General features: G+C 31.8%; 2 protein-coding genes and 1 long non-coding RNA gene across 3 annotated transcripts; all 3 read left to right on the plus strand.

Annotated features, from left to right (window-relative positions):
* The first annotated feature begins 1,029 nt into the window (after positions 1–1,029).
* Positions 1,030–2,386, plus strand: LOC114544727. The gene is made up of 3 exons (XR_003690538.1): positions 1,030–1,166; positions 1,493–1,573; positions 2,060–2,386. It is a non-coding gene; the product is annotated as an uncharacterized LOC114544727 (long non-coding RNA).
* A 615-nt stretch (positions 2,387–3,001) lies between these two features.
* Positions 3,002–4,003, plus strand: LOC114544725. Its single transcript, XM_028563280.1, has one exon. It carries the CDS (start codon positions 3,002–3,004, stop codon positions 4,001–4,003), a length of 1,002 nt encoding a protein of 333 aa, XP_028419081.1.
* A 21-nt stretch (positions 4,004–4,024) lies between these two features.
* Positions 4,025–4,424, plus strand: LOC114544726 (the record flags this gene model as incomplete). Its single annotated transcript, XM_028563282.1, has 1 exon — positions 4,025–4,424. A coding segment is annotated over exon 1 (400 nt), but the record flags the coding sequence as incomplete, so codon positions are not given.
* Between the last annotated feature and the right edge of the window lie 5,858 nt (positions 4,425–10,282).

Here is a 10,282-nt window from a genome sequence, read left to right on the forward strand (position 1 = left end):
CTAAGGAAAACAGCTGATGATCACGAAAGCGAGTTTGATCAAAGTGTAGTGGATACAGTACACAGCAAAAAATCATTTTCTTATCGAGAAAATATATCTTATCTTAAGAATTTTTTTCTTATATAAAGAAAATTTTTCTTAAACCGAGAATTTTTTTTCTAACTCTAGGATATAAAATCTCCTTTAGAAAGTAATTTCTTAAAATAAGAAAGTCGTCAAGCCACAGATTTACAGAGTTTAAAACAAGAAATTATATTCTTATGAATTAGAATTTTTTTCTTATACTGAGAAAATAATTTCTTGATATAAGAAAGATTATCTTAACTTCTGAAATTCTCAATATGAGAAAATTAATCTTGAGTAACATCCCAAATATTTCTTAAAATAGGAAAGCTTGCCTTATCTGAATCTGGTTTCAAGAAAATAATTTCTTGGAATAAGAAAGATTATCTTAACTTCTGAAATTCTCAATTTGAGAAAATTAATATTGAGTAATATCCCAAATATTTCTCAAAATAGGAAAGCTTGCCTTATATCTGAGTCTCGTTTCAAGAAAATAATTTCTTGGAATAAGAAAATAATAAGAAAACAAGAACTTAATGGGGTATAAAAAATTGATACAATAGAATTATTGTTATTTACAATGAACAAATGTCCGCCTCCCTTTATAAATTATATTAAGCTAAGTCTTATGTACAAACAATTTTTCCAAAAGAAGCTCTTTAGAAACAAATTTCATCATGAGAGAAATGTGTCACATTTAGCCTTTCAATCGGTGTGCTTGGTTATTGAACTAAAAACACCACCTTAATTCGCTACCCATGTACAATAATATTTGATATACTAAAAGTAAGATTTACAATGCAAAAGTCAAAGATTGATATTTTAAATTTTAATTATCATGGAAAGGAGCATGGATTGCAACATAACGTCGTGTGCGCGACATATCGCGCGTGATCACGCGGTCAACGAGAGAGCGCTAAAGGCATTGTGGGAAGAAGCGCGTCCTTTTCAAATTTTCGTCGCTGTTGTGTTACGCGTCTTCACTGATCGCCGATATTTTATCGATTTTTTTCAATTCATACGTTTTAATATGGATCAAGAAACGACAAGTTTGCTCGAACAAATCGCTAGAGTGGTCAAAGAATGCGAGCAGATATTGGAAGGTATTAATTTTGTTGAGTATTGCTACAATTTAATAGTATTTTAACCGAACGTACTCTATTAAATTCGTTACGAACTAAACTCAAAATTCTGCTACTAGTAAACGAATAGTAAATATCGCACGCTTAAGACTGACTTATAATTAGCTTAATCGTATTTTTATGTTGTTATTTGCCTTTCTATACTCAGATGCTGTTACATGTAAACGTTTATAATTTATCAGATATTTGTGCTGTGTGACCTGGGGTCTGGTATCTAGATTCCTCTCCCCCACACATATTGCAATTGAAAAGTGGTACACCCTGGTAAATATTTCAATTTTTTATAGGAACTGGCATTGTAGAAGATGAAGAAAGATATAGATATACTCTATTTTACTGGAAATGGAAATGAAAACAAGCCTTTGAAAGTAAGACTATTTTTAAGATGCATGTTTTTTACCATTGTAATGTTAACTAAAACATTAATTATTTTTTATTGCCTTGATTTTAATGCATTATAAAGAAATACTTTTTCTCTTGTTGCATGGTATTTGATAAACTATATGATTATGGCCTACATTTCAATAAACCTATATGTTGCCAGATTTTTACCAGTTAGATTGTTGTTAGATATGTTGCAAGTTTTGAAATTATATACATTAAAATTCTATTTGTCACAATTAAATCACAATAATATCAATAGCATAACCATCTCCCAAACATCCAGAAGGCTTGTCGTAACATGATACATCTCCTAAAGAAGATTTCTATGATATTTCCTGACAAAAGTGGACAAAATTTAGGATAATTAGTTAGTCCATGAATTAACTGCATGTAAATCTATACAGAGGTATTAATAATGTGAGCTTAAATTGTTGATATGAGCATTCATTTTGTTTGTACTCTATATATAGGTTGACAGTGAAGATCTAAAGTATTTTGGGGAAAATGAGTTCGAAATCTTCCAATCATCCTGATTGACCAGGAAGGTATTTACATTGTTATTGAAAAACATATTTTGATGTGGGCAGCAGTTGAAAAGATAGCTGATGCAGTTGTTGCCTTCCTGGCTTCATTCTATTTGTTGGACATTGACTATCCAAAACATCATGAAATAGAATTGCCAGTCCTGCAAGTTATAATTCTAAAAGACACTCAAGTGCCACAGGACATCAGTTTAGCTTGTATAAGCATGTTAAGGTCATATAAAGAAGTAGGTTGAACTTTTGTTAAGTAAAATATCCATGTATTTATTACTCATATTATAAAAGCATATATTACTAGGATTTTCAGCTATTTTTAATAGTCAAAATTGTCTCATTTGAAGTTATTTATTCTCAAAACAAGGATGTTTTTCTTGAAATAAAATTTTTTTCTTATATGTAAAAAATATTTTCTCATTTTTTAGGTGTAATTTTATCTAACTTAGACATTATAATTTCTTATGAAAGATGTTTTCTTAAAACAAGAAAATAGGTTTTAAGAAAAATTTTCTCATTCTGAAAAAAATTCTTGCTCAGAAAATATTTCTTGCTATTCTCCCACTTTCTTATAACAAGAATATTTTCTTAATATAAGTAAATATTTCTCAAATTAAGTTAATTTTTCTTAAAAAATAGTTACTATATTTCTTGTTTTAAGATTATTTTTCTCCAAAATTTCTTGTTTTAAGAAAACATTTTTTCTTAAAAAAAGAAAATATTTTCTTGATATGTTTTCTTAGCGAGAAATTATTTCTTGCTATTCTCCCATGAAAATTTTTCTCATTTCAAGATAAAAAATCTTGAAATGAGTTTTTTTCTCAAAATAAGAAAGCGACTTTTTGCTGTGTAAAACGCTATATATATGTTGATGATATGATGAAATCAGTGAAACAACCAGATGAAGCTGTGGCTTTAGTACAAGAAAGTCGTGAACTACTAGCAAAGGGGGGATTTCGACTCACGAAGTGGTATAGTAACAATAGAAAGGTACTAGCTTCCATTCCGGAGAGTGAGAGAGCGAAATCAGTGGCCGATCTCGATGTAGAGAAACTTCCGATTGAAAGTGCACTTGGGTTGAAGTGGAACACAGAGGATGATACTTTCATTTGGGACGTTACTGAAAAATTGCCTCGCTTCTTTAACACAGAACCAGTGACGCGAAGAGCTCTGGTATCGGCTGTATACTCGTTGTTCGATCCGCTAGGATTCATAGCACCATACGTCATGAAAGCTAAGTTATTGTTACAAATGCTATGTAGGAAAGGAATCGGATGGGACGATCCCCTCGGAGAAGATGAATGTGCCCAGTGGAAACGGTGGTTGGAAGATCTTTCAAAGTTGTGTGAAATACGCGTGAAACGGTGTTTCAAACCTGATGAACTCGGCGATATTGTGGAGATACAACTACACCTTTTTTCCGACGCATCGAGAGTTGGATATTCGGCAGTCGCATTTCTTCGTCTTACTGACAATAAAAATCAAATATACTGCGCGTTCGTTATGGGGAAAGCTCGATTGGCACCTAACCGTGAAATTTCTATCCCTCGGCTGGAACTGACAGCTGCCGTTATATCAGTGAAATTATCAAAGATAATACGAGACGAGTTAGATTTGGAAATCGGAAGAATTTTCTATTGGACAGACTCTACATCTGTTCTAAAATGTATCAACAATGAGACCAAGAGATTTTATACGTTTGAGTCGAACCGTCTAACCATCATTCACAATGGTTCGGAAGTTAATGAATGGAAATACGTTAATCGGGAAGATAACCCAGCAGACGATGGATCAAAAGGACTTAAACTGGACAATTTATTAAAGAACAATCGTTGGTTGCAAGGACCTGAATTTTTGTGGAAAAACGAAGACTATTAGCCGAAGAGGGAGATACCGATCATGAAGGAAGACGATCCTGAAATCAGAAAAGAAGCCCGTATTTACACTGCAGCAACTAGTGTTCATCCCGTGGAAAGATTGATCTCATATTTCTCTAGTTGGTGGAAGTTGAAGCGTGCGGTAGCGTGGTTGTTGCGGTTTAAAGAACAACTTCGGATGAAGTTACAGCTACGAAAGATTGCAACAGAAGATATTGAAGCACACTGGAACAAGGAAGAATTGTTGTCAACGCAATTGACCTTGAATGAGCTACATGCAGCGGAGGAAGAAATACTACAACGAGTACAGAGAGCAGCGTTTCCTGATGAGCTGAAAACGGTTCAAGTCCAAGACAATCAAAATTCGAAGAAATCACTAAAGAAAAAAGGATCAGCTCTTCGTCAGTTAAATCCATTCATAGGTTATATTTTCATGTTACGAGGGTTCGAAATATACATTACATATATTAGAATAATTTTATGAATTATATAGTGTGTATAGACACTGTATATACACACATACTATATACATATATATTATATGGTTCTATGGTTATATGGTTATATGGATAGTGGTTATTAGTTATATGGTTAGTGGTTATGTGGTTATATGGTTATGTGGTTATATGGTTAGTGGTTATATGGTTATATGGTTATATGGTTATGTGGTTATCTGGTTACATGGTTATGTTGTTATGTGGTTAGTGGTTATATAGTTAGGTGGTTATATGGTTATGTGGTTATATGGTTATGTGGTTATATGGTTATATGGTTATATGGTTATATGGTTATGTAGTTATATGGTTTATGGTTATATGGTTATGTGGTTATATGGTTATATGGTTATGTGGTTCTATGGTTATATGGTTATATGGTTATATGGTTATGTGGTTATATTGTTATGTGGTTATATGGTTATATGGTTATATGGTTATGTGGTTATATGGTTATGTGGTTATATAGTTATATGGTTATGTGGTTATATGGTTATATGGTTATATGGTTATATGGTTATGTGGTTATATGGTTATGTGGTTATATGGTTATATGGTTATTTGGTTAGTGGTTATATGGTTATATGGTTATGTGGCAATGTGGTTATATGGTTATGTGGTTATATGGTTATATGGTTATATGGTTATTGGTTATGTGGTTATATGGTATATATATTGGTTATATGGTTATATGGTTATATGGTTATGTGGTTATATCGTTATGTGGTTATATGGTTATATGGTTATGTGGTTATATGGTTATATGGTTATATGGTTATGTGGTTATATGGTTATGTGGTTATATGGTTATATGGTTATATGGTTATATGGTTATATGGTTATATGGTTATATGGTTATGTGGTTAGTGGTTATATGGTTATATGGTTATGTGGTTATATGGTTATGTGGTTATATGGTTATGTGGTTTTGTGGTTATATGGTTATGTGGTTATATGGTTATATGGTTATGTGGCTATGTGGTTAGTGGTTATATGATTATGTGGTTATGTGGTTATGTGGTTATATGGTTATGGGGTTATGTTGTTATATGGTTATATGGTTATATGGTTATGTATTTAGTGGTTATATGGTTATGTGGTTATATGGTTATATGGTTATATGGTTATATGGTTATATGGTTATATGGTTATATGGTTATATGGTTATATGGTTATGTGGTTATATGGTTATGTGGTTATTTGGTTATGTGGTTATGTGGTTATATGGTTAGTGGTTATATGGTTATTGGTTATATGGTTAGTGGTTACATGGTTATGTGGTTATGTGGTTAGTGGTTATATGGTTATGTGGTTATGTGGTTAGTTGTTATATGGTTATATGGTTAGTGGTTATATGGTTATGTGGTTATGTGGTTAGTGGTTATATGGTTATGTGGTTATGTGGTTATGTGGTTATGTGTTTATATTGTTATATGGTTATATGGTTATATGGTTATATGGTTTTATGGTTTTATGGTTATGTGGTTATGTAGTTATATGGTTATGTGGTTATATGGTTATATGGTTATATGGTTATATGGTTATATGGTAATGTGGTTAGTGGTTATATGGTTATGTGGTTATTTGGTTATATATTTATATGGTTATGTGGTTATATGGTTTTGTGGTTATATGGTTATGTGGTTATATGGTTATATCGTTTTATGGTTATGTGGTTAGTGGTTATATGGTTATGTCGTTATATGGTTATATGGTTATATAGTTATGTGGTTAGTGGTTATATGGTTAGGTGGTTATATATTTATGTGGTTATGTGGTTATGTGGTTATGTTGTTATGTGGTTAGTTGTTATATGGTTATGAGGTTATGTGGTTATAAGGTTATGTGGTTATTGGTTATATGGTTATGTGGTTATATTGTTATATGGTTATGTGGTTATGTGGTTATGTGGTTATATGGTTAGTGGTTATATGGTTATTGGTTAGATGGTTAGTGGTTACATGGTTATGTGATTATGTGGTTAGTGGTTATATGGTCATGTGGTTATGTGGTTAGTGGTTATATGGTTATATGGTTAGTGGTTATATGGCTATATGGTTATGTGGCTATGTGGTTAGTGGTTATATGATTATGTGGTTATGTGGTTATGTGGTTATGTGGTTATGTTGTTATATGGTTATAGGGTTATATGGTAATGTATTTAGTGGTTATATGGTTATGTGGTTATATGGTTATATGGTTATATGGTTATATGGTTATATGGTTATATGGTTATGTGGTTATATGGTTATGTGGTTATGTGGTTATTTGGTTATGTGGTTATGTGGTTATATGGTTAGTGGTTATATGGTTATTGGTTATATGGTTAGTGGTTACATGGTTATGTGGTTATGTGGTTATGTGGTTAGTGGTTATATGGTTATGTGGTTATGTGGTTAGTTGTTATATGGTTATATGGTTAATGGTTATATGGTTATGTGGTTATGTGGTTAGTGGTTATATGGTTATGTGGTTATGTGGTTATGTGGTTATGTGTTTATATTGTTATATGGTGTTTACTATGGTTATATGGTTATATGGTTATATGGTTATATGGTTATGTGGTTATGTGGTTATGTGGTTATGTGGTTATGTTGTTATATGGTTATATGGTTATATGGTTATGTATTTAGTGGTTATATGGTTATGTGGTTATATGGTTATATGGTTATATGGTTATATGGTTATATGGTTATATGGTTATATGGTTATGTGGTTATATGGTTATGTGGTTATGTGGTTATTTGGTTATGTGGTTATGTGGTTATATGGTTAGTGGTTATATGGTTATTGGTTATATGGTTAGTGGTTACATGGTTATGTGGTTATGTGGTTATGTGGTTAGTGGTTATATGGTTATGTGGTTATGTGGTTAGTTGTTATATGGTTATATGGTTAGTGGTTATATGGTTATGTGGTTATGTGGTTAGTGGTTATATGGTTATGTGGTTATGTGGTTATGTGGTTATGTGTTTATATTGTTATATGGTTTACTATGGTTATATGGTTATATGGTTATATGGTTATATGGTTATGTGGTTATGTGGTTATATGGTTATGTGGTTATATGGTTATATGGTTATATGGTTATATGGTAATGTGGTTAGTGGTTATATGGTTATGTGGTTATTTGGTTATATATTTATATGGTTATGTGGTTATATGGTTATATGGTTATATGGTTATGTGGTTATATGGTTAGTGGTTATATGGTTATTGGTTATATGGTTAGTGGTTACATGGTTATGTGGTTACATAGTTATGTGGTTATATTGTTATGTGGTTATGTGGTTATGTGGTTATATGGTTATATGGTTATGTGGTTATACGGTTATGTGGTTATATGTTTATGTGGTTATATGGTTATGTAGTTAGTGGTTATATGGTTATATGGTTATGTGGTTATATGGTTTTATGGTTATGTGGTTATGTGGTTATGTGGTTATGTGTTTATATTGTTATATGGTTATACTATGGTTATATGGTTATATGGTTATATGTTTATATGGTTATGTGGTTATATGGTTATGTGGTTATGTTGTTATATGGTTATATGGTTATATGGTTATGTATTTAGTGGTTATATGGTTATGTGGTTATATGGTTATATGGTTATATGGTTATATGGTTATATGGTTATGTGGTTATATGGTTATGTGGTTATTTGGTTATGTGGTTATGTGGTTATATGGTTAGTGGTTATATGGTTATTGGTTACATGGTTAGTGGTTACATGGTTATGTGGTTATGTGGTTATGTGGTTAGTGGTTATATGGTTATGTGGTTATGTGGTTAGTTGTTATATGGTTATATGGTTAGTGGTTATATGGTTATGTGGTTATGTGGTTAGTGGTTATATGGTTATGTGGTTATGTGGTTATGTGGTTATGTGTTTATATTGTTATATGGTTATACTATGGTTATATGGTTATATGGTTATATGGTTATATGGTTATATGGTTATTTTGTTATGTGGTTATATGGTTATGTGGTTATATGGTTATATGGTTATATGGTTATATGGTAATGTGGTTAGTGGTTATATGGTTATGTGGTTTTTTGGTTATATATTTATATGGTTATGTGGTTATATGGTTATATGGTTATATGGTTATGTGGTTATATGGTTAGTGGTTATATGGTTATTGGTTATATGGTTAGTGGTTACATGGTTATGTGGTTACATAGTTATGTGGTTATATTGTTATGTGGTTATGTGGTTATGTGGTTATATGGTTATATGGTTATGTGGTTATACGGTTATGTGGTTATATGTTTATGTGGTTATATGGTTATGTAGTTAGTGGTTATATGGTTATATGGTTATGTGGTTATATGGTTTTATGGTTATGTGGTTATATGGTTAGTGGTTATGTGGTTTTGTTGTTATATGGTTATATGGTTATGTGGTTATATGGTTATATGGTTATATGATTATGTGGTTATACGGTTATGTGGTTATATGGTTAGTGGTTAATGGTTAGTGGTTATATGGTTTTTTGGTTATGTGGTTATGTGGTTATAGGGTTATGTGGTTATATGGTTATATGGTTATATGGCTATATGGTTATATGGTTATATGGTTATATGGTTATGTGGTTATCTGGTTATTTGGTTAGTGTTTATGTGGTTATATATGAAAATATGGTTGTCCGCTATTATATCACAGTTTATGGATGTATATCATGGACAGTTGTGTGGTTTTTCAAGTTAGGACGCATGCGTGAGTATTTTGGATGCTTCAGGTAGTTATATCACATAATTAAAGGCACTGTAATTGTTGTTGTGGTGATCATTTGGTTTTACGTACAATTATTTTTCGTTGCATTTCATATTTTTTTCCTTTAAGGAATTTTTTTAAAATTTATAATTGATAGAGCCTTAGAGGTATAACAGATCAAAATTTGAAAAGAGTTGTAAAGGCAGGTCGCAGATATATTCACGAATGAAGATTGCCACGAATTCCTTTTTTACTTTTCGTAATACTGAGCAATGTTACCGAAAAAAATTACCGAAGGCGAAGTAGACGCGAGAAAAATACGTCTAAAATAAAGTTTGAGCGGTTATATCGTTTGAGCGCTAAATATCGATGCGACAGGATCGAATTTTAACACGATCTTCATGGGATTCTTACTTAGTGCGTTTTTTTAGTATTTTTTTTCCAGAGGAACATATGTAGAAAGGTGAAACAGACGGGCCTATCTTTAGTTGATTCGGCTAGCTCGGATTTTTAAATATTATATATATTAAACATTTTCCCTAACTTTTTCACGTACTGACACACTTTCCATCAGCAAGGTCCAGGACGTCAACGTATCTCAAACCACACGCTACTTGGTCTTTGAATTAAGATTTCGGATTCGGAACAGATTCTCCATCACACTGTCATATATATATATATAGGGAAAATGTTTAATATAAGTTAGGGAAAATGTTTAATAGATATAATATTTAAAAATCCGAGCTAGCCGAATCAACTAAAGATAGGCCCGTCTGTTTCACCTTTCTACATATGTTCCTCTGGAAAAAAAACTAAAAAAACGCACTAAGTAACAATCCCATGAAGATCGTGTTGAAATTCGATCCTGTCGCATCGATATTTAGCGCTCATAAGATATAACCGCTCAAACTTTATTTTAGACGTATTTTTCTCGCGTCTCCTTTGCCTTCGGTAATTTTTTTCGGTAACATTTGCTCAGTATTACGAAAAGTAAACCTTTAAAAGAATTCGTGGCAATCTTCATTCGTGAATATATCGGCAACCTGCCTTTACAACCTCTTTTCAA

Source organism: Dendronephthya gigantea, unplaced genomic scaffold (genome assembly GCF_004324835.1).
Source record: "Dendronephthya gigantea isolate DGI-Jeju-01 unplaced genomic scaffold, DenGig_1.0 000920F, whole genome shotgun sequence".
Lineage (NCBI taxonomy): Eukaryota > Metazoa > Cnidaria > Anthozoa > Malacalcyonacea > Nephtheidae > Dendronephthya > Dendronephthya gigantea.